This window comes from Oryctolagus cuniculus, chromosome 13 (assembly GCF_964237555.1).
Source record: "Oryctolagus cuniculus chromosome 13, mOryCun1.1, whole genome shotgun sequence".
Taxonomy (NCBI): Eukaryota; Metazoa; Chordata; class Mammalia; order Lagomorpha; family Leporidae; genus Oryctolagus; species Oryctolagus cuniculus.
Window position 1 is genome coordinate 76,141,918 of NC_091444.1, and position 23,973 is coordinate 76,165,890.

Here is a 23,973-nt window from a genome sequence, read left to right on the forward strand (position 1 = left end):
GGAAATAGCCCAAGTACAAGATGTACTTCCATTAAAATCCTGCCTGTTCCTAAATCAGCCAGAAACTTGTTCCTGATACCACAGTGACAGGGAGAGTTCATTTTACAAGTGTTTGCACTCATTTTCATGTTACTATGTCGATCAGAGCTTTTATTAAATCTAGCCCGATACAATCAAAACAGATATGGTGAAATCTTGCCTTGCTGAATTGTAAAGGCAGCATATTACCTGTTATGTCAAAGATGGCAGTAAATTCCATAGCAAAACCTTACACAGCAACTTATAATAAGAAAATGCCTGTCTGAATGGGTTTTTAGCGATGCTAGATCACAGTGGTGTCTCGAGGCGGCTGCTGACGATGACAGGTTTGCAGTCAGCAGAAGCCTTCCCACAGAGCATCCTGCACCGTCACCCCTCTGTCTGATGCAAAACGACAACTCTGTAGATCTTGACAACTTTGCTCTTTCCTTTGGTGCACAGGAGAGGAGAAAACGCTGGCTTCTTCCCACTTAACTGAAAGGCGAAAGTGCTTTCTGACATGAATAAATTAACGTAGCAGAGGAGAGGGCTGCGTGGAAGGCATTCAGTTGTCTTGGCTGGTTATGGGAGCTGGAGTAAACCACAGAGTGTTGCCAGGAAGAGGGGCCATGAGGCTGTCCGTAGGGCAGTGTGATTGCTGTCACTTACATCTGGGATTTCTGATTGTTTTTTTTCCAGCTCCAGAGACTAAAGACTAATTTACTTGACAGGATAAAGTACCTGTGAAAAAGGCTTGACTTGTAAATATAAAATTTCTCCCTATTTTGCCAACAACCATGCCTTTTATAATAAACTAGAAATCCTTGCAATATTTTGAAAAGTTTTTTATTATGGTTACTGGCACTTTATTATAATTTGTTATAATTATTGTCACTTTTTTGGAGGGCAGAGAGACCAGAGTCAGTGACAGACCAGTGGAGATTGCTCCTCCATCTGCTGGTTCATTCCCCAAAATGCCCACAACAACCAGGATTAAGTCAGACCGAAGGCACAAGCCCAGAACTCAATCCCAGTCCGTCTCCCACGTGGATGTCATGGACCCAAGCACTTGAACCATCACCTGTACTACCTCCCAGGTGTGCATGAGTGGGGAGCTGTATCAGAAGCAGAAGAGCCAAACCTTGAACGAGGCACTGTCATATGGGAGTCAGGTATCCCGAGTGGCATCTTCACCACTGTGTCAAATGCCTACTCCTTTTATTGCAGTCTTTGAACATGGCAAGGTTCAACATCCATCATATTATCAATCTTGAACATGCATTGAAAAGCAAAAACATTCTAGCTGTAGTGCCAAAGGAAAAAAAAAATGGATCGTAATGTAACATATTTCAGCTGTTCTAAAAGAAAAAGCTTCTTTCTTTCTGATTAATTTAAATATATATACTAAATTAACTGACCTTATTTTGGACTTCAGGAGGAGGAATTTAGGTCATTACCTTCAAGGGATTTCAAAAAAAGAAACCTCTAACTGTGTATCTAGAGACATTTAAATGTTTCTCCATATGCTATAGAATTTTCTGGAGGAAAAACATATTATATTAACTCTTCTTTGAATGGCTTGCTTTGTAATAATCCTTGTAAAAGTAAGGTGGAGGCTTAATAGATTTTCCAGTCTTTTGTTAACAGTTATTCAGAATACTTAAGGTGGAACTATTCTGGCACAATTCCATGTGAATTAGACTTCATAGTAACTTAGACAGAAGCAAGGAGATAAAATCAAGTCCATCTTTAAGTAGAGTTGTGCTCATCTCTTTGGAAATACTTCGGCTTTTCATTTTCATAAGCAGTGGCTAATTATGTAAGTGCTTTTATGCATTTGATTTTTTTTTTAGCTTTTTACTCAAGCCTGTGTTTTATGAACAATAAGATCTAATGTTTGACTATAAAGTGATTTATGTGAGAAGGGATTGCCAAACTCAGAGACTTTTCACTGAAAAGGATCTTGTTTGTTCATTTGTTGACTTGTTTACCTTGCTCAAGTGGGCGCAGTTTGCTCTCCTGAAAACGCATGCGTGGAACTTTACATGCAGCCAGCAGATGAGCCCATCTAATCGAAGAGAAGGCTGCCTCTCTCCTGTGTGAACTTAATTAAATGCATCAGTTTACGGCATGTGTTTCTGGTACAAATACAGATGAGTTAAGGGTGCTCTGAATGAGAAGTGTTCTTTCCTAAAAGTAGCACACACAAATCGTTTGTTGACAGAGTACCTGTTATTTGAAATGCAGGAGGAAGCAGGAAAGGAGAGAAAAAACATCTGAAGCATCAAGTGCCATAAGACTTTAAAAACCAGCGAGCGAGCTGGGGCAGGCTTTTGACACCACTTGGGACAATCCCATTCCATATCAGGGAACCTGGGTTCAAGTCCCAGCTCTGCTATCTCACCTTCCTGCTAATGCACCACCCCCACCCCCACCTGGAAGCAGCAGGCGATGACTTAAGTGATTGAGTCCCTCCCACCACTGTGGGAAACCCAGATTGAATTCTGGGTTTCTGGCTTTGGCCTCGTCCAGCCACAACTGTTGTGTGCATTTGGGAATTGAACCAATGGATGGGTGACCTCTCTCCCTCTCTTCTTCTCTCTCTCTCTGTCTCCCTTTCTCTCTGTCTTTCAAATGAATAAAAACCAAGCAAAATGTTTAAAAATTTTTTAAAAAATCAATGAATCATTATATCAGACCTAGAAGTAAGAGCTTATTTTTTTGGTTTTTTTTTTTAATTATTTATTTGTTTGAAAGGCAGAATTACAGAGAGTGAGAGAGAGATCTTCCATCAGCTGGGACACTCCACAAATGGCTGCAGTGACCAGAGCTAGGTCAAGCCAAAGCCAGGAGCCTGGAATTCCATCTGGGTCTCCCACATAAGTGGCAAGGGTCAAGTACTTGGGCCAACTTCTGTTGCCTTCCCAGGCACCTTAACAGGGAGCTGGATGGGAAATGGAGCAGCCAGGACTCATATCAGCACTGAGATGGCATGCTGGCACTGCAGGGAGGACTCAATCCACTGCACCACAACACTGGCCCTGAACATTTGTTTTGATTAAAAGCAAGATCATGCCTTGGGCTGCTAATGAGAAGACTTATTTTCTTATATACAAAGCTTCCCTATCCCTGCAGGGTGTTCAGTATTTGCAGGTGTGAATTCGGCTTGAAGAACTGGACTTTGTCTTCCACTGTCACACTCCTGTCACTCTCAGATGAGATTTTGTGTAAAGATCTCAGTATCATTTTGAAGACAAATGACACAACTTAGGCCAAATGGAAGCTATCTCATTGAACTATGCCGTTAGTTATGAACAGATCGTTAAACCAGTGTTGGGTTTTTCACCCTGTATTTCTTTTGGACTCAAAATCTATTTTGATTTTTCTTACCTCTAATTATAGCTCCATGTTTCCATCTTTCTTCACCCCTGATAGAAGCACTCACATGTGGAAATAAATCCCTACTTTCTGAATGAATTGGCAACTCATGCACACTTGCTTAATGTTAGTAAGGAGGAAAAACTTTTTCTCTACATGCTTATGATCTGTGACTGGGGTCTTGCTCATGAAATCAACAGAAGACAGGCGAGCAATATAAAAAGCCAGGGGTATTTATGCATCCAAGGTGCATATGCATGTGAGTGCTCAAAGGGATAGTAAGAATTCGGGGTTTGTATACTTAATCAGTAGAGAAAAGGGAGGGAGGAGAGAAGGCTTCTGCGAGAAGCCTTTGGGAAAGATAAATTGGTCTCCAGGAGAACGAATGGGAGATAAGAAGGTTTGTGATAATGTTTGTTTGTGTAGGCGTGAGTGCTGTTTCCGGCTTCTTCATGGCCTGGAGACTTCCCCAGAGAGGGAATTGCTGGTAGGCTGCCTGTTGTCTTTCTCCTGGGAGTAGAAGCTGCCCCAGAGGGAATTTATGCAGGGCCTCTTTGCTCAGAAGTCTCTGCTTTCATGGAGATAACGAGAGTCCCACGAAGGCTTCTTTGTCCATTTGTGCAGTTTCAGATGTCTGAAAACCATCTCGATTCCAATTATGGGGTTCTGGATGGGTCCCCATGTTGACAGCCAGAAAGAGCACCCCCTGCCCCCGCTGCCCTCTGTGGGTTTGTGACTGCCTTTACCATTTCAAAGTGCACCCGTTCAGCATCTCCTTGTGCGCTCAGCTGGTAGAAGATGACTTTCTTACTCTCCGAGGACTGCCTGAAATGAAAGATCTTTCTGGACATCTTCCTTACAACTGTTCATCAGTTCCAACCCAGGGATCTTTTCCTTGCTTCTTCTATTTTCCTTCCTCCTTTCTGAGAGTATTTCTCAGTTCAGGGAGTTTCCCGTTGTGTACTAGTTCAGCTGTCTCTTTTAATATTTTTCTCTTACATAGTTTCCGCAGGACTTGGCCATATGTGCTCTTGGTGTTTGCAGTAGCCTTGCTGGGCCATGTGATAGATGATAGAAGTGTTCTCCCCTCGGCACTGCCACTGTCAGTATAAAGTGAACGGCTTTATCCCATGCTTTTTGGTTATTCTCTTCACGGATGTTGCCTACAAACATATGTCGTTAGTACACTGTCAGGCTTTTGTGGCTGGTGAAACTACAGAACAGATTCTTAGTTTCTCTATGGGTGAAATAAAGAGCGAGGAGACGCTGATGGTGGCTTTGGGTCACCTCTCAGTTGTTCTGGGTGATGCTCCCCCATGTCTCCATGGTGGCCATGTAGACCTCAAACCACTATGCGTGCTGTCTTGGAAGATCGTGTAGGATGTATGTGAGCCCCCTGATGGCTTTTCTTTGACACAACCAGAATTGCGATTTTACATAAATGCAGTTGTACCATTAAATTCCAGGAATTTGGTCAACTCTTAGCACTTCCTTTCTTTTTTATAGACCAGTATCTTCATCTGTTCAGTATAGTATGTCTTTGAAAAAAAGAGTTGTTTGCCCCAATTTGCCAACCAGCTCCCAAATAATCCTGTTTATTGGTTCAGAATGGAGTTAGACATTCCAAAAAGTTTATGCTTCACATTTTGATAATAGCTGAAAGTGTATGTGTGTACTAAACAAGTACTGCTCAAAAATACACATTTGATGGAAAGTATATTATATGGTAAGTTTAATATACTTCGAGTCATTCTTTAGTCACATGGATTTATAGCATGTTTTTTAAGTGTTTGTTTTGCAGCAGTCTCAAAAACATTGCAGGTCTAGAATAAACGTACTGTTCTTTCTCGTGGTAGATTTGAGAATAAGTTCTAGGCATGATGCTCCATCACCCCCAAGTTCCTGTGTATTTTCTACAAATAAGGGTATATCCCTACTAATCACAATCAGAAAGTTCATACTGACCACCCTGAAATCCTCAGATTCCACTCAACCGATAGTTACCCCAATATTGGCATTTCTGTTAAACACATCCTGGCCAGATTCACATGTCGCAAGGCATCGCCATGTCTCATTCATCTCTTTCCTCCAGATGAGTTGCTCAGGCTTTCCTGGGTGCTTGTGACCTTGGCATGCTTGAAAACCATGGTCCATTTATTTTAAGAGTGCTACTTCATTCTGGGTTTCTCTGAGGTTTCCTTATGCTTGGATTTTATTGTCCATCTTCAGCGGGAGTATCACCAAAGAAGCATTTTCTCTTTACTGCCACCTACCTGGCGGCACACGGTTTCAGTTTATCTCCTCACTGATGCCGACTTTAGTTTCCTAATTAGGTGACATCTGCTATGTTCTCCACTGGAGAGCTCGTTTGTGTGGAGGTACTTGATGCTTGTAAAGATCCCTGTATCACTGACCTTTCAGCTCATTCATTCCCTTACTTACATTGGTACAAATTGTTGGATTCCTGTGTTATTCGTGGGCCATCATGCATTCTGTCGTCTCTGATTTTGATGCATAGATTGTCCTGGGTTTGGTCAGTGGGAGCCACTTCAAGCTGGCTGCTGCGTCCTTTCGACATCACCTCTGTCATTCTCTGATAGGCCTTTTTGCCTTTTGCCCCAATAAGAGGTTCTGGTCCATTTTCTCCTGTCCCAACCACAGTCCTGGAATTCAGCCACTTCACCAAGTGACTCTGATTTTTCCCCTCTGGTTTTGTGCTGAGTTTTTCTTTTTTTTTTTTTTTTAGTGGAAACAAAGACCAGGCATTAGATGAGCTCACTGCTGGTAAGGTCACTGTTGCAGACTCTTTCGGTGGACAGAGTGAGACTGTCTGTGTACGGGCATCTCCCTGTATGTACATCGATGTGTGTGCCTATGCAGGCATGTGTAAAACCATGTGACATTTGTGGTGTTTCTACACCTATTGGATCAAGAGTTCCTGGCAACTCTTCCTATTCGGAGAGTGACTAAGCATGTCCAGCATAGATCACGTTGTCCGTGCCATTTGGACACAGTAACACGCTTTTACTTACAAGTTCAAAACCCAGGTTTTCAGATACCAGCCAAGGGCCCACCTGCATGTAAGCTTTGCCTGCAACCTTTCTATGCGCACTCATGGTCAAGTCTAGGCTCTGACCCCAGTGCCAGGCTTCAGCCCAGCCTGTTCCTGCCCTATGTTTGCAGCTCCTGCCTTCGGCAGTGGAAGCCTGGCTTAGGCTCTCCAGCTGCAGTGCGTTTATTTGATGAGGCCCCTATCACCCCAGTATTCTGATTCCCTTGACTCCCCACTCTGTGCAGATGGGTGGTCCCCACATCGCCGCGTCGCCACCATGCTGCCTTGCATGCTTGGCCTGTCTCAGGTTGGGTTCCTCTCCAATGGGTTTCATTAGGGAGGGCCCTTGGTCCCAACAGTTCTGGAAGGCAGCCGAAGACAGCAGGATTGGGCAGATGGAGAGGTCTGATAGGCAGCTCTGGAGTTGGAAAGGCCTTCCTGGTTGACCCAGCTTGGGCCTGAGTAGCCAGGCCTTTATAGTCACTTGCTGGATGGGCGCTGTCATGGAGAGACGGGGGCAAAGCAGCTTTTTGAGGCTGAGGCAGATACCGCAGGGTCGGCAGCTGAAGGCTGTCTGCCTGCCGGCCTCCCTCCCAGCAGCTGGACAGGGAACCTCTTCTTCCCCAAGGGGCTCTCCTCCCACCCAGCCTGTGTGCCATCCTGGCTCAGTTCCTCCCCGCCACTGCCATGGCTGCTACGTGGAATTTTGCAGAAACGGCCATCAAGGGAAAGGAGTGTAGTTCATTATTTCAAACTGTACTATAATTCCCGTCTTCATACATTGTGGATGGACTTTTCCTAACCATGAAAGATTTCACTACAGCACCTGCTTCTGAGGAACCATCCCAAACTAGGGATTCAAATTAAATAAAGAAGGTCATCCTTATTCCCCTTTGCCACAGGAAACCTCCGCTTCTCCCAACCCCCCTCTGGTGTGTCAGGGCACACGCGGGCTGCTTGGTCATTTGGAGCTGGGCGGACATAAATATCTTCTCTTTGAGCTGTTGATCTGCAGTTTGATGTCTGCCCAGGTTTTCATGTTTCTCCTGCTTTTTCGTGTCTTGTTGTTTCATTTGTTCAGGGACTTTAAGAATCTTGGTATTGAGCTCTTTTAAGCAGAACCCCCTGGGATCATCAAAGATGTAGAGGATAAAACTGCAAGGGAAGGTGTACCCGGAAAGTGTTTTTATTTTATGTTGCCGGTAACCTGAGGGATGGACTGTGTTCACCGTGTTGCACTGTTTTAGTCAGGAAACAAAACAGAAGCAGTGAGTGGGAACCATCCAGAGGTGAATCCTGGAGGCCGTCCCCGGGGACATGGAGAGGGAAGTTGCTACACGTAGGGTCAATAGGGGTCTTAGAAAAACCCACAGTTGTGCAAGACTGTAGGGTTTAAAGCATGCTTTTACCTACAAAGGATTGCTTTTTAGTTCTTACGACACAAAAAGTCCAGGTTGCAACATCAGAGAAATTGAAGAAAAAGGAGTATGAGGGGCTGAGATCTGAAAGACCAGCGGATACATATAAAGAGTGATTTTTCAAGTTACAAGTCTAATGTGTTTGCTGTTGATACTTTAAAAGTGACATATTAGGGGAAAATATATTTTTCCAGTCCTTAGATATTTTTTCAAAAAATTGAAGTAGACTCCATACCAATTTTTTTTCCTATGGATTTCTAACGCCCTATGATTTGTAAACCAGATTAGCTTTTGAACTTGGTGTTTTATTTGCCAGTGACAAAAGTGATGGGCTCCCTGTTTTATACCCAAATTTGCACACACTGCTTGTCTGATGTTCCTGTTGGATTTCACAGTGGATTGTTAGACACCTGTGAGAGCATCTTCACCATTCTGTTAGGCAATGGCAGCTTACCTTGCAAGTTCATTCCTCTTCAAAAACTAACACCAGGCCAGCACCGTGGCTCACTTGGCTAATCCTCCGCCTGTGGCACTGGCACCCCGGGTTCTAGTCCTGGTTGGGATGCTGGGTACTAGTCCCAGTTGCTCCTCTTCCAGTCCAGCTCTCTGTTGTGGCCCGGGAGGGCAGTGGAGGATGGCTCAAGTGCTTGGGTCCCTGGGAGACCAGGAGACCAGGAAGAAGCTCCTGGCTTCGGATCGGCGTAGCGTGCCGGCCATAGTGGCCATTAGGGGGGTGAAGACCTTTCTCTCTGTGTCTTTCTCACTGTCTATAACTCTCTCTCTGTCTCTCTCTTTCACTGTATAACTCTGCCTGTCAAAAAAAAAAAAAAAAAAACCAGTGTTACCTGCCAAGGTTCCCGCTTCCTATTGTTTTTATGCAAAATAAGTTATTGCCGGTTTCAACTTGCAAATTAAGAGCATACATTGAGAGGAAAGCTTCGTAGGTACAGCTGGACTTTGGGTGTGCTTTAATGTAGTTGAGAGGCAGAGAGAGAAAGAGAGAGAGAATAAACTACGACCCACTAGTTCACTTCCCACATGCCAGCAACTTCTGGGACCAGGCCAGGCCACAGGCTGGAGCCAGGAGCTCAAGTCTGAGTCTCTCTTGTGGGTGGCGGGGACCCAATTAACTTGAGCCTTCACCACTGCCTCCCAGGCAGTGCTGGCAGGAAGGTGGAGTGAGGAGCCAGAACCAGGTATAAACACAGGCATTGTGTGACACAGGACGTGGAGGGCCTACGTGGTGTCCTAATGGCTAGGGCAAATGCCTGTGCCAGTACTGCGGTTTTGGTGTGTTCACCTGTGAGCAGCCTCTGAGTTTCGTGAGATGTGAACCGAACAAAGACCTATGATCAATTGCCAGTTAAAAAGTTGACCATCGCTTTGCACCTGTGATATCCTTGAACCATGCACTGAAAGGTGGTTGAAACCAGTTTCCAAGTGCTCATGTTTCAACCAGCCATTATTCAGATCCAATTCCCATGGGTATTTAAGTAAAGGCACAAGGACCTATTTTCAAACCATCCAATCTGCTTTTTGCAGATCTAGTTCCAAGTTTTATGTTGGTGATTTCATTGTGCTTTTTCTTGGATAGAACATTCTTTTTTTCTCAAAAGTGCTGAGTGCCATATGACAATAGCTAAATTCTAGAAGCACTCTCACTTTAAATTCTTTGTCACATCAGTGGGTAGAGAGAACCAGGGAGATTTAATTTTCATTTTTCACTGAATAGTTTTGCTTCATGAAAGTAATATTGCCCTCTCTTCTGTTGCTGTGATTTCATGATTAATTAATATTTAAGTTTCATGGCAGTAAAGTAACCATTTCTGTAAGCAATATTCATTGTGTTTTTGGGATTCTCTTACCATAAAATCAGTTATTGTGGATAAGTTAAAAAAAAAAAACAACACACACACACACATTGAATTTCCAGGTCTCATTTTTCCTGGCATAAGGAAAACAGATTTGGAGAAAACTTCAATACCCTTAGTGTAGACTGGCCTCCCCCTAAGAGGAGAGAAAAAGCTCAGAAAGACGACCTCAGACAGTTATTAGAACTTGTAACCAAGAGAGCTGCAGGTGCAGCAGCGGCAGCTGTGACAGGCAGGAAGGGCAGCCTTGGATCCCCTGAGCTCTCACAGTTGTGGCCGTGGGCTCAGGCTGCCCTGACAGAGTACTGCAGGTGGGAGGTTTTAGCAACAGACATGTCCATGTGTTTTTTCACAGTTGTGGAGGCTGCAGGCCCATGAGCAAGGGCTGGGGTGGTGTCTCCTGAGTCCTCTTCTTCCTGGCCTGTGGGTGACTGCCTTATCCCTGTGTCCTGGCATGCCTCTGTCTGTGTGCTCACAATCCTGGTGTCTCTTCCTCTTCTTCCAAGGCCGCCAGTGCTCCTGGGTCAGAGCCCACCCTTAGGATGCCCTGTTCCTTCATTCCGTCTCTAATTGCAGTCACAGTGAACTGAGGGCCCCAGTGTATGAATCTGAGGGGACACAGTGTGGGGCATAAGAAGAGTGAAGGTCTCCTGTGTGAGGTCCCTTGGTCAGATATACTGCTTTGATAATTGGTTGTTTTTTGTTTTTTGTTTTTTTTTTTTTTTTTTTTGGGTTAAGATTTATTTCTTTATTTGAAAGGCAGAGTTACAGACAGAGAGGGAGAGACAGAGAGAAAGGTCTTCCATCCACTGGTTCATTCCCCAAATGGCTGCAGTGGCCAGAGCTGGGCTGATCTGAAGCCAGGAGCCAGGAGCTTCTTCCAGATTTCCCATGTGGGTGCGGGGGCCCATACACTTGGACCATCTTCTAATGCTTTCTCAGGCCATAGCAGGGAGCTGGATAGGAAGTGGAGCAGCCGGGACACAAACTGGCCCCCATATGGGATGCTGGTGCTGCAGGTGGGGGCTTAATCTGCTACACCACAGTGTCAGGCCCCTGATGATCGGTTTTAACTAGAAATATGTATTTTATTATTCCTAATACACAAGTGAAAACCAGGACTTCTCAAAGAGCATGGAGTAAGAAGTGATGACCTCCATGACGATTGGTGTTCCCAGTGTCTGTTCTCTGGGTGTTGAGACCTCACCCACTGTCATGAGGTTAAGATCTGAGTCCCTGAGGAACTGCTGAAGAGGTGCACGTTCAGGAAGGATTGGGTTTAGTGCTTTGTAGAGAAGACACTAACACCACCATGGGAGGGCCCGGAGAGCAGATGGCTGCTGTGGAAGCAAGTTTTCATGCATGGAGCCACCCATCAGTGTCCCAGCAGGGACAAGTGGAGAGGTTACTCAGATGGGCAGGGTGTGGAACGTGGTGTCGCCATGTCACATTGCTCCTTTCATGATTGAGAAATGCAGAGACCTTTTTCTTTAAAAACAAAGCATTTGTTTATATACTTGAAAGGCAGAATGACAGAGAAAGAGGGAAAGACGAGAGAGAGAGGAGAAAGATCTTCCATCTGCTGGTTCACTCCCCAGACGGCCACAATAGTCAGAGCTGGGCCAAAAGATAGATGCTAGGAGCTCCCCTAGCTAGGTGGGTGGCAGGGACCCAAGCACGTGGGCCATCATCTGCTGCCTTCCAGGGTGTGCTTTAGCAACAAGCTTGGTGGGAAGCACACAACAGCAGAGTCTCAAGCCAGGCTCTCCTGTGAGCATCCGCTGCGGTGGCTTAACCCACTGCACCACGACACCCGCCCAGCAGCTTCTTCCTCGAATAGTTGATGGTTCACCCGAGGCCCATCAGGGTGTCATCCCTGAAGCCACTTGCCAGCATCTGTGATGCCAGAGTTCTTACTCAGACTGCCTGTCTCCTGTGGCTGCTCTGTATTCTGAGTTTTTGTTTTTGCTTCCTCTTTATGAAACTCATTGTGTTCTTCCCCGTTTAAATGTGACCTTGCTTACCTATCACCAGGTGCCATTTATGAATAATGGCAGTTGTCCCCATTTCAACATCATATGCTGTCTTGACAAAGATATCTTTCCCGTTGTCTGAATTTGTATGGCTTTCAAAGCAGAATTATGATCCCATATGCACTCAGACTTTTCAAAAATGAAATATTACAGCCCCAGGAAAATGCCTATTATATTTTGTTAATGTCATCTGGAGAAGCATACCCATTAGGTATGCGCCATACGCTACTCATCATTGGTATGAATTATATAGAGCGCAGTGAGAATATGCTAAATGGATGTCTCCATTCAGTGGATTCTGGCTTAGCACTGTTAGCACGTATTTTGTGCATAAGTGAGATCATTTTTTAAAATTAGTGTTGTGAAATCCTAAGGAAATAGAAAAACAAATGGAACTTCACAGAGTCCTCTCTGCTGTTAGAACATGCAGTGCTGCTTTCAGAATACGCGGTTCACCTTCGCTCACAGTACTAACGTGGTCTTCTCGCTGCTTTCCCGTCCTTGTTTTCTAGGTATAGAGGCAAAACGTACAGGGCCGTGGTGAAGATTGTGCGGACATCCGACCAGGTGGCCAATTTCTGCCGCCGAGTTTGTGCCAAGCTAGAATGCTGTCCAAACTTGTTTAGTCCTGTGCTGGTTTCTGAAAACTGCCCCGAGAACTGCTCCATCCACACCAAAACCAAATACAGTGAGTACAAATTGTGAAAAAATATATATACTGGATGAACATAGGCCTACACTGTAGCATGATGGATTTGGCTTGTGTCTTGCAACTTTCTGAACAATTTGGTGCTATGGACAAGTTCTATAAGATTTGTTGCCTGGCATACTCAGAAGGCCCTGGGGGTGATTAAAAAACAGGAGGAGTTATCATTGTTAGGCCTTGGAAAATATGAAAAAGCGTTAAGTGTTGTGAATTGTGGTAGATTGATTGATTGATTCGGAAGCTGTGTGAGTGGAAGACATACATAATAAAACTGGTTGGTGATGGCTGGTGACCTCCTGGGTTACTTTCCCGGCCTCTGCACTGAGGCACGCTGCTGACTCTTCCATGCCCTTCTTCACACGGGGGCTACATCCTTATCACACCTCGTATCTCCCCAGCTTAGACACATTCCTTGTGTCTCTCATGAGCAGAGTCCTCCGAGGACTCTGACGCTGCTCACTGCCTTTGCTGTCCACCATGAGGCAAAGCCAAGTTCATACTTGCTGACACCTTTCTGACCTTTGCCCTTTATACTTGCCTCTTCCACCACCAACCCCCTGCCCCAATCATGTTTGGTGACCTCTGTCTTGGGCTGGTGGCCTCTCCCAAGCCTCTTCCTCTGTTATCCTGACATTCTTTTTCCACCGCGGGGCACCTACCCCAAGACACCCCCACCTTGGATATCTTGAGCTCAGACCTTTCTCGGATCCACAACTCCCGAGCTTCTGCATCGCCCTTACTGATTTCTAACCCAAGCGACAGTGACCTGGAAGTCAGCTCCGCCTGTTGGAGACCCGTGCCATGTGGATGTACCCTCTGAGCTGCAGTCCCTTGTGGTTGGTCACCTCGTGTTTGAGAATCAGGAGTCTAAAAGTCCTTGAGACAGCATTCGGTGTGTGACGTGCCTTTTGCGATGTCTGTGGCTGTGTTTCACCCCCGTTCCTGTGGAAGTGTGGCCACCCTGTCTCACGCTGGGCCCCGTGTCGGCCTCAGCAGCCACAGGTGTGTTGGGGGAAGCACATCCCCTGCTTTTTGAGCAACTTGTTTCCACGTGACGTTACCTTTGGCCCCAGAGGAATTCACTGCATAGCTGCTCTTGCATAATACTAATTTTTTAAAAATATAGACTTGGCTGAGGGTTACACTTGGCCTGAAATGTTGATCTTAGAACTGGGCTTCTGTGGACTTCTAGGACAGAGGGAGGAAGAAAGAAGGGGCAGAGTTAAACACAACCGAAATCCACGTAAAGATTTTTCTAGGTTTGGTATTATTATAAAGCTTCAAAACCCTAAGATCCCTAGGGTTCACTTCCCATGAATATTATCGCAGTTTGAACCAAAGCTCCCCGGGAGAGTCACCGACAGTGTTTTGGTGGGATTGAGAGCAGTAAAGTCAGGGCTTACCCGAGACTGTAGAAGTGCACTGAAACCTGTGATTGCGATCGCCAAAGCCGGTCTGATCACCGGCATCCCGCTCCTGGCTTACCACAGCTGCTTGAGGTTTCAGGGTGTGAACAGGCGCTCATTCATTTGTACCTCAAGATAACCACGAATGGCACCCCCCCCCCCCCGCCACATTCATTCCATAATCTTTGTCCAGTTTGTGCTCATCAAAGATTGTGGTCCCACATGGGATGTGAGGTATTGTCCCAAGCTCTCCTGCAGTCAGCCCGAAGGTTGATGAGAGCATTTGACTTCCCAGAGCAGGTGCACTTTCTGTGGGTTTACAGCAGTTCCTATAGCAGCCATCCTAATGACCCACATGCCAGTGAGAATTTCAGGCCCCCAGGACACCTACACTGGTAGTTCTGTGGTCTCACTTTGCAGATGAGAAAACTGAGGTGTATAAAGATGAGGCAAGGCGCAAGGAAGCTGGGGGTACAGCAGCATGGGGATGCTCTCCACCCCGCCTCACTGGAAACCAGGACCTACGTGTTTCGATGCTTTCTTTTGGCTGCCTCCATCCGTGCAGGGAGTTACCCAGTGGGACTCACAATTAGTGAGTCAGCCGCCTTGATCGTGATCCTGGCTGAATACTGCTGCCTCCTTAGTCATGGTTTTAATTAGTTGACGGTGCACCTGATGTGTAAAATACATTAGTCGTTAATGTAAGTAGGTAAACAGTTTCAGACTGATGTGTGAAGTGTTAATGTGTACATACGAGGATACTGCAAAAGGTTCACGGAAAATTGAATTAAAAGATAAAGCCTGTTTTGGTGCAAAATAATTTTGAAATCCATGTTTACAAGAAGCCTTCATAAAATTCATGAAAGGTGTGTTTTTTGAAAAAAATAAAGTCATGGTTTTCAAAATTTTGCACCAAAATAAACTCATCTATTAGTCCATTTTTCTATATTTTTTCCAAACAGTGTTTCTTAAAGGTATGCAGGCAAGGGTGTTGGGCGATCTGTTTCAGAAGACAGGCTCCCGCTGTGGGAAGCTTTACTGTCTTGGATACAGGAGTTCTGTCAGAATAGGATTCCGGGGGAGGGGGGCTGGGGGACAGCAAGCTAGGAGGTTAGGTCACATATGAAATTATCTGGGAGATTTGTGTCATACTTGTATTTGAATGCACATTTTTGGAGTAAGCTGATCCCTCTCTTTTTTTAAGATTTATTTATTTATTTACCTGAAAGAGTTACAGAGAAAGAGAGAGATATCTTCCATCTGCTGGTTTACTCCCCAAGTGGCCAGGTGGCGGTAAGAGCCAGGGCTGAGCCAGGAGCTTCATCCAGGTCTCCCATGTGGGTGGCCAGAGCCCCAGATACTTGGGCCATCTGCTGCTGCTTTTTCCAGGCCATTAGAAGGGAGCAGGGTGGGAAGAGGAGCAGCCAGGACACAAACCAGTGCCATACAGGATGCCCGCGTCACAGGGGGCAGCTTTACCCACTACGCCACAACACCGGCCCTTAAAAAGTTTTTAATCATCTTTCCTTCTACAGCCTATTATTATGGAAAGAGAAAGAAGATCATTAAGCCCCCAATTGGGGAAAGCACCATTGAGAGCGGCCACCCTAAACCAGCCAGACGAAGAAAACGACGAAAATCCATTTTCGTGCAGAAGAAACGGAGATCTTCCACCGTGGACTGCACAGCAGGCTCTGGGGAGGTAAGTTCTGCCCTAGAGCACCTTCCAGCCTGCAGCTTTGACGCACGGCCCTGGCTGGCAGGGGGCCCCGCCTTACAGCAAGAGCTGCCTCAGGTTTGCTGCAAAATGGTCAGAAATGCAGACTAAGAAGCACCCCCCTGACTTGGTGGAGGCAGAGTTAGCGTGCTCAGCTCAGAAAGGGACCCTCAGCTGTCCTGGTGCAGTGGGTTGCCCTGAGCCAGCCTGGAAAGAAAACAGCCATCACCAGGGGCCTGCGTGTGGCTGCTGTTGCCGGCCACCTGGATGCCTCCGGCCAGCTCCCTTTACGCCTACTGCCTTTGAACACATTTTCCTTCTTCCCAGGAGAGTGAAGAGGAAGATGCAGACGCCATGGACGATGACACCGCCAGCGAGGAGACTGGCTCCGAGCTCCGAGGCGACCAGACGGACACCTCATCTGCAGAGGTGCCCTCGGCCCGACCCCGCAGGGCCGTCACCCTGCGGAACAGCTCAGAGCCTGCACGCCGGCCTCCCGTGGAAAGAGCCCGAAGGGGCCGCCCAGCGCCAGCCACCTCCTCCGTGGAGGAAGGGGAGAAAGGCCTGCCTGCCGAGCCAGAGGGGGCAGAGGTAAAGCACGGGGAGTATCACTCGTGCCACACAGCTCAGAGCCGCGATTGGAGGGAACCTGTTCGAAATGTCAGAAACAGCAGCAGCCTCAGGGCTGGAGGCAGGAATGGCGTCTCCTTTTCCTGGTGGCTCTAACACCACCAGGGGTATCTTCTGAGGTTTCCGAAACGCCATCTCTGCGTCTTCCATCACCCTCTGCCGTGACAGGGACACCTCTGTGATGCTGTGAAATAATCAGTGGTTCAAGGCCTGCCCCCAGCCCGCAGGTTGCCTGTGAGCTGCTAGAATGGTCATTGGCACTATCGTCACAGGTCAGCGGGGACAGCTGGGTCTCCCGTGTATACACTGCCTGTGCCCCTTACCAGTTCTTTTCCCTCTGTTCTGAGGTGCTTCCTGAACAAGCAGGCCCAAGAGTCCCTGGGTCAGGATTCAGAAACGGCTGCCCCTGTGGCCAAGTCATTACCGAGGGGAAGTGTAAGAAACTCCCTAGAGACTGGAAGTTTCTGTGGTTTGTTCAAGTGCCCAGGGAGGCAGTCGCTCCCGGTCTAAGAAGACAGCTCAGGCCCAGAGAGTGTTACAAGGGAGCATGCTGGCCATGCGTGGGTGTAGTGAGCATCACCTGCCTGTTTCCTCTGCAGGAAACGAAACAAGAAGAGGAGGAGGAGAGACTCGTTCTGGAAAGCAACCCGTTAGAGTGGACGGTCACGGACGTTGTGAGGTTCATTAAGCTCACGGATTGTGCCCCCTTGGCCAAGATATTTCAGGAACAGGTACAGTGGCTTGCTGTGTGTTTATTGTTCTATGAGATGATTCCTCTTTCCCTACCTGGCTTCCTTGTGACTGTCAAGTAGGAAGTAGACATTCAAGTGCTGTTGACACCCAAATGAGGCTCTTGTTGGCACTGCTGGGAGACCAGGCTCCCTGTGTAGCCCCCACTGAGAGTTCCCAGGCAGGGAGGCATGGGAGAGCCTTGTTCCTGCTCCTTGCTGGCCTCGGTGACACCACGGCAGGGGTTGGTGTTTCTCCACCAGGCTTTTGTGACATCACCAAGACGGAACAGGGGAGGGGATGGGGTGGAAGGCTGGGCTACACCCGCGGTTTGCAGCAACCCCAGAGAAGGGATCTCCTCACTGCCAGGTGGGAGTGAAAGTCCCAGCCCTCCACTTGGCTTTCTGAGATGCCACCTTGTTGCAGGGTTTGGGGTGCCTGGCTGCACCCTGGCTAGGCTGGAAATCAGAGCTGCCTGCTGGGCCTTGGCTGGTGTGAGTCAGGCTAGGGCTGGTTTCTCTGGGGTGTTTGGCTGCAGGAGAACTGTTGGTGTCTGCAAGGTTAGGGTCTTGCTAGCTCACCCCTATGCTGGACCTATGTGGAGAGGCAGGCCTTCGCAGGGGTGGTCTTTCCATCAGTGTCTGATGGCTGTAGGCTTCTCTGGCTCCTTGGGCATATGAGGCACCCAAATGGACAGCAACAGAACTAACCTGATGACACTGGCTCAGGTCCTGAGATCTCTGCCCCTCCACTCTCTCCTCTCCATCACTCAGGGACATCTTCCACTTCGTTTGTAGACGACATCCAAGGTTATTTAGCCATGCTTAGTTGGAAAAAATAGGCAAAACATGTCTGTCTGCATTGCTTTCTCCATAAAATATTTTAAATCCTATGACATTGTGATGGATCAGTGCAATCACAGTTGGTGCAATTTATACCTTAAAGGAGTTTATGATCTAGCAGATGGATCCACCATCGTGAGCTAAGACGTAGGATGCATGACAATGGGATAAGAAACAGGAGAGATTTTATTTACATTTTCTCAAAAATTAGTATGTAAACAAATTGCTACTTCCTTCACACATATACCATTATTTAAATTTATTTTATTTATTTGAAAGGCAGAATAACAGAGAGAGAGGGAGAAATATACATGTTTATTATATACATTATATATATTGTGTGTGTGTGTGTGTGTAAGAAAGAGAGAGAGAGAGAGATCAAACTTCCATCCGCTGATTCACTCCCCAAATAGATGCAATGGCCAGGGCGCTGGGCCAGGCCAAAGCCAGGAGCCAGGAGCTTTCTCCAAGTCCCCCACGTAGGTACAGGGGCCCGAGGACTTGAGTCGTCTTTCACTGCTTTTCCGGGCACATTAGCAGGGAGCTGGATCAGAAGCAGAGCAACCAGGACTCACACCAGTGCCCACATGGATGCCAGCATTGCAGGCAGCAGCTTAATCTGTTATGCCACATAGCCAGCCCCCACACTTAACACCATATTGTATCTTTCTTCCCTCATTGTGTATGAAGATGTCAAGTTTAAGCTAGGGCTCTTGGTGTTCAATTTCTCAAAATTTGTTGCAAAGTCCTATAGTATACATAGCTGTCTCTTTAAGACTTTGTGTTAAAAATACTTTTTTTGAAGTAATAGACATTTTATTCAGTCTCATCTTAGATTATAGAAACTGATAGTCTAGAACGATTATATTTCGGGTGATAATAAAATCAGGAGAAAAAACATGATCTCTGATTTTCCACGCATTCAAGGATTTTGAATTGTGAACAAGGAAATTAATGCAGTTCCGGTCCACCCACCCCCCTGGGAGAGTAGTTCTTTGAATATTCAAAGGCCTCCCACCCTGTGTGCAGGAGGTGAAGTGGTTCCTCTGAGCAACCTCTGGACTCCTGCAGACACCTGGGAAAGTCATGCCACAGGGATGAACGAAAGCCAGAGGCCAAGGTCACCTCCTTGCTTTCTGACACTCACTGCACTCCCTCTCCAGGTAGCCCCGAAAAGCAGACAGGAAGAAGCTCAGTGAGACTTGAAGAACCTGAGCGATGAGCTCGTGCCTTTAGGGAACTGTAAGAAGTGCAAGGGTTTAGGCAGCTGCGGCTTGCCAGTGAGCCACAGCTTCATCTTGAAAATAAAAATAAGTGGCAGGTGTTTGGTGCAGCCATTAAGATGCTGCTTGGGATCCCTACATCCCATACCAGAATTCTGAGGTTCGAGTCCTGACTCCACTTCCAACTCCAGCTTCCTGCTAATGCGAACCCTGAGTCCCTGCCACCCACATAGGAAACCCAGGTTGGGTTCTCACCTCCTGGCTTTCAGCCTAGCCCCACCCTAGCTGCTGAGGGCATTTGGGGAGGGAACTGGCAGATGGAAGAAGCCTCAGTCCCTGCCTTCCAAACGAAATGAGAAAAAGTAAAATTGTTAAAGGAAAACAAAAATAAGGTAACGGAATGAAATCCTGTGTAAAGCATTTTTCTAGTCCACTATTTATTGATGTAGCACTATAAAAATACTGGATCCAGATGCATGAGTGGTTTTAAAACCGCTAATGTGTGTCTCTTGATTCCTGTGTTCCTTCAGCATGTACTGATTGAGTGGTGCCTGCCAGGTACCTTGTGTCCAAAATGTGGATGTGCCATTTGGCATTTTATTTCAGTCTACAGTTTGTTTTTATTTTATTTTTGTTTTTAGGCTCAAAAACCCACTTTTAGCTAAGAAACATTTTTTCAGCTGAGGCAAAACAAAGGACAGGTTTTCTGACTTCTAGACTGCAAGTTAGGTGCAGGAGCTCAAGACCACTTGTGCTGTGCAAGGTTAGCAAGCTGAAGGAAGTGAAACAAAGGGAATTTGGGGGAAAGACTGGGGAATTCGGGGAAATACTGCTTGTGTGAAGTCTTCCTCTCTTGCACACCTAAGCCCGGTGGATAACAGTACTGTAGAACATTTCCTGAGTGCCCAAGCTACGATTTCTAAAACACACTATGTTACTGGCACATTCCCATTGGTCAGATCAATCGGTAGGCTGAGACCTCCCTCCAGGTGCCTCTTCCACAATCAGTGACAGCTTGGTCCTTCCTGCCTACTCATTTCTGTTATGAGAGAGAAAAAATAAGTAGTCTTTAATTGATAATAGCCTTATGCTATTTAATTCTGCATTTCACATTGGGCAATTTCACCTGTCATAATAAAAAAAAAAGCATTACCTGCCGGGCTGTCTGAAGTGCATGGGCACTTGAGTTCTTTTCCCTTCCATCAGACCTTTAATTACTAATTTTTACCAATTTGGTCTATCCTCGTTTAGCCCAAAGGGCAAGACTCCGGATTGGTGAGGCCTCCAGGGGGTCACCACAGGCGTCCTCTGAGCTTTGACAAGAACCAGGAGTCTCCAGGCTTGCTCGTGCACGGGACGCTAATAGCTGTGTGACTGTTAGAATCACCGGGAGCATTTGCAAAAAAAAAATTATAAACTTCCCATTACCGGCATACATGCCTTTTATTTCTCAAATGTTATGGCAACTGCTTAAAAATATCTATACACTATAATTTCACGCTGCAAACATGGGCATTATGCAATAAAACCCCACACATCTGTAACTATAAAAACACAAAACTCCAAGGAATACTTTACCTATCTGCTTTCATCTTTCCGAATCAGTCTGCTTATATGCGATAAGCAGGTTGTCCAAATTAGGGGTTGACTTTAATTTTAAAATTTCAGGATAGCTCCTAGGTTTAGTTCAGATGCAGACTGTTCCCTCCACATTCTCTTCCAGACCTGGATACCTCCATGAAGGAACTACTCGCTCTCTGCTGAACTCACTATCAAAACAAGTTGAATTTTGCCATGCGCTAAGCGCAACTTCCATATTGTATATTTTAGCAGATTTCATTTCTTTCCAATTAATAGTGATATAAAGTAAAACTAAATTTTGTTAATCTTCAACATGAGAGTTGAGTCTCCAGCAATTCTGGATTCCATAGAATTATATTTCTAAAACATTAAGTCAGCTGTGAGGCCTGCTATATTATCTGTGTAAACCTTGAAAAAAACAATAACTTCCAAAATAAAACCGAGCCAGCATAAATGGAGAGAGATGACAAGATGGAATTCCTCCTTTGTTCCCTGTCTTGGACAGTGTCACGCTTGCTTTTCCTTTTGTCTGTCTCTCCGTGCCACCCCACTGTGAGGTGCAGTGGATGTGGGCTCCTCAGTCTGCAGTGTAAGTGAGCAGGTGGGGCGAGCTAGGTCTGTCAGCCGCCACACCAGCCAGGGTCCCTGCAGGTCTCCCACTGTCCTTCCACACCCGTGACTACCTGACAGGTTGTAACCCCAGTGCCTTTTAGCAAATGCAGTGGAAGTCAGAGACTTCTCAAAATGGCTAAGACCTAGGAGGCTGGCATTGTGACATAGCGGGTAGAGCTGCCACCTGGGACACCAGCTTCCCAAATAGGTGCTGGTTCATACCCAGGCTGCTCCACTTTTGATCCAGCTCCCTGCTGATGGCCTGGGAAAAGCAGCAGAAGATGGCCCAAATGTTTGGCCTCTGCCACTCACGTGGAAGAAGCTGACCCAGCTCCAGCCATTGTGGCCATCTGGGGAGTGAACCAGCAGATGACATATCTTTGTCTCTCTCTCTCATCCCGCTTTCTCTATAACTCTGCTTTGTAAATAAATTTTTTTTTTTTAAAAGCCCCAGGCATTGTATTTTACATCCTTTAGGGAGGACAGAAAATGAGTTGAGAACTCAAGAGATGGCAGCCAGAGACCCTCGGGTGGCTCAAATCCGGACAAGCTGCATTTTGTCCGCTGCCGCCCTTAAGGTCTGAAGTCCAATTGTTGGTTAATTCTTCTCTGAGAAAAAGCTGGGTGAAGAGTCCCTGCACTTAATCAGGTTAGTCTTAAAGGCCTCCCCTTCTCAGATCTGTACCTACCTGTGAATGGGAATTTCTTGGCAAACAAAATGCAGCTCCTCTGTTCTTACTTCTTGGCCCCAGATGTTCAAGGGTTTCTGCATGGAATGCAGTGGGACCCAGGAGACAGGGGGTCAACCAGCTCTTTCAGGGAGAAGTTCAAAGGTGGGGACCCCATGCGCTTCCATTTCAGGTGGTCTGCAGTTGACATTCACACCATGGAGTGTGAGCTCCCCACCCCCACACCCACCCACTGCACCCTCCAACCTGCGACCCCTTTTATACTCAAGGTTCTCACCTCCTGCTCGGTGAGCAGGAAGAAGTCTGGTGGGAGGGGTCCCGGAAGGGGTCCCGCCCATGTACTCCTTTCCTTGCGGAAATTCTGAAGCCAGGAGGAGAGATCGTGCTGGGCCAGAAAGGGAGCCTGGTGTGACAGCGTCAGAGAAAATCCCACCCCGAGGCCCGGTCATTGTGCTGATGGTCTCCCGTCACTGGAAGGGCTCTCGGTGTCACTCCCCTGTCCCCCAGGCCGCAGGGGACAACAGTCTCTCCTGTGTTTCAGCGAGGGAATCAAAGAACACGGTGTGCCTTTGAGAAGTTCTGTCTTGAAGCTCCCCACTCTCTGAGGCAGGCTTATTGTGGGGTTATTTTTCTATTATTTAATTTTTTTCCCCCGCTCTTGTCATGGGGGTCTCCTTTTGAAATAGGCACTAAGCACAAGGTGAGCCGGGCTTGACTGGGGAATGTGAAGGATGACCTCACCGTGACCTAGTGTTGAGCTCATTAGTTCCCACCATTTGTTTGCTAACATCATTCTGCAGGGCTCAAGCTCAAGTTGGCAAGTCTCATCAGCTGCACACCTCATATAGGTTAAAAGCAAACAAGAAAATGGATGCAGTGCATCTGGTAGATTGGAACGCACTTGCTTTTGTGGTTGTTAGCCTTCCTTTAAACAATGCCATTCTCAATTCTTTCGTGAATGTGTATTTTAAAATTGCTAACCAGGCTTCTGATGGGCATACCTCTGCCATGTGAACATGCTGGGTGCGCTGAGCCAGATCTGTTTTATAATCCTTGTCCACGGGTTCCAAAAGGGAAAGCTCAAACGCATATATTGCAATAAAGTTCTCCACTCGGCCAATCCCAATCTAAGGAGACATGGTGGGGGGGGGGGGGCTTCCAGGTATTCCAGGTGGAATTATCCCTGCTTTAAATGCTGCTTCCAGATCTCCCACCTTTGCCCTATGCTTTTTTTTTTTTTATGTTAGCTCCCACATATAAGGTAGAACATAAAGTATTTCTTTTTTTTTAAGATTTATTTATTTATTTGAAAGGCAGTTACAGAGAGGCATAGACAGAGAGAAAGAGAAGTCTTCCATCTGCTGGTTCACTCCCCAAATGGCAGCAACGGCTGGAGCTGCACCGATCTGAAGCCAGGAGCCAGGAGCTTCTTCCAGGTCTCCCACATGGGTGCAGGGGCCCAAGGACTTGGGCCATCTTCTACTGCTTTCCCAGGCCATAGCAGAGAGCTGGATCAGAAGTGGAGCAGCTGGGTCTCGAACTGGTGCCCATATGAGATGCTGGCACTGCAAGTGGTGACTTTTGCCCGCTATGCCACTGTGCTGCACCCCCCCGCCCTATTCTTACCCTTTAGCAAATCAACCATTATTGGAGCACACATTTATGTGCTTGCCTTGTGCTGTGTTAGGTGAGTGCAAGAGGAGAATGAGACCGTCTGATGATAGGTTTTCTTTCAGTCTGGAGAGGACTGGGCATTCTGCGCAGGGCCTGCGGCTCTCTGGCAGATTATGCAGACGACTTCTACACAAGGCACTCTGTTCCACACCAAGCAGAGAGCACGGCCCACAATTCCGAAGGCTCACACTCCACTAGGGACAGTGGGCAAGACACACACAACTGGCAAAGACACAGACCAGAATAAACTATGGTAACAGCAGGCGAGGCGAGGTAGTAGTTTAAGCAGAGAAATCCAGCAAGAGATTGTGTTGGGCTGGTTCACCAAAGATGATGCCATCTGCAAGAGGGCCACTGGGAGGCCCTGTTCAGCCAAACAAAAGCAGTGGTGAGG

At 46.8% G+C, this 23,973-nt stretch overlaps 1 protein-coding gene and 1 long non-coding RNA gene across 17 annotated transcripts in view; one reads left to right on the forward strand and one right to left on the reverse strand.

Annotated features, from left to right (window-relative positions):
* Positions 1 to 23,973, forward strand: part of SFMBT2 (Scm like with four mbt domains 2) — a 261,092-nt gene that overhangs the window by 225,881 nt on the left and 11,238 nt on the right. For all 14 annotated transcript variants that reach the window (XM_051821572.2, XM_051821569.2, XM_008268056.4 and 11 more), the window contains exons 17-20: positions 12,283 to 12,458; positions 15,418 to 15,584; positions 15,927 to 16,190; positions 16,829 to 16,960. In XM_051821572.2, coding sequence (XP_051677532.2) covers positions 12,283 to 12,458; positions 15,418 to 15,584; positions 15,927 to 16,190; positions 16,829 to 16,960 — 739 coding nt within the window. The remainder of the gene's footprint in view (positions 1 to 12,282; positions 12,459 to 15,417; positions 15,585 to 15,926; positions 16,191 to 16,828; positions 16,961 to 23,973) is intronic.
* LOC127483590 (uncharacterized) lies at positions 12,452 to 17,208 on the reverse strand. Of its 3 annotated transcripts, XR_007910024.2 has the most exons (4): positions 17,016 to 17,208; positions 13,880 to 14,554; positions 13,243 to 13,664; positions 12,452 to 12,610 (listed from the first exon to the last, which is right to left on the reverse strand). It is a non-coding gene; the product is annotated as an uncharacterized lncRNA (long non-coding RNA). The 3 variants fall into 3 exon arrangements; XR_007910023.2 differs by having other exon boundaries at positions 12,452 to 13,664; positions 14,408 to 14,554; XR_007910022.2 differs by having other exon boundaries at positions 12,452 to 13,664.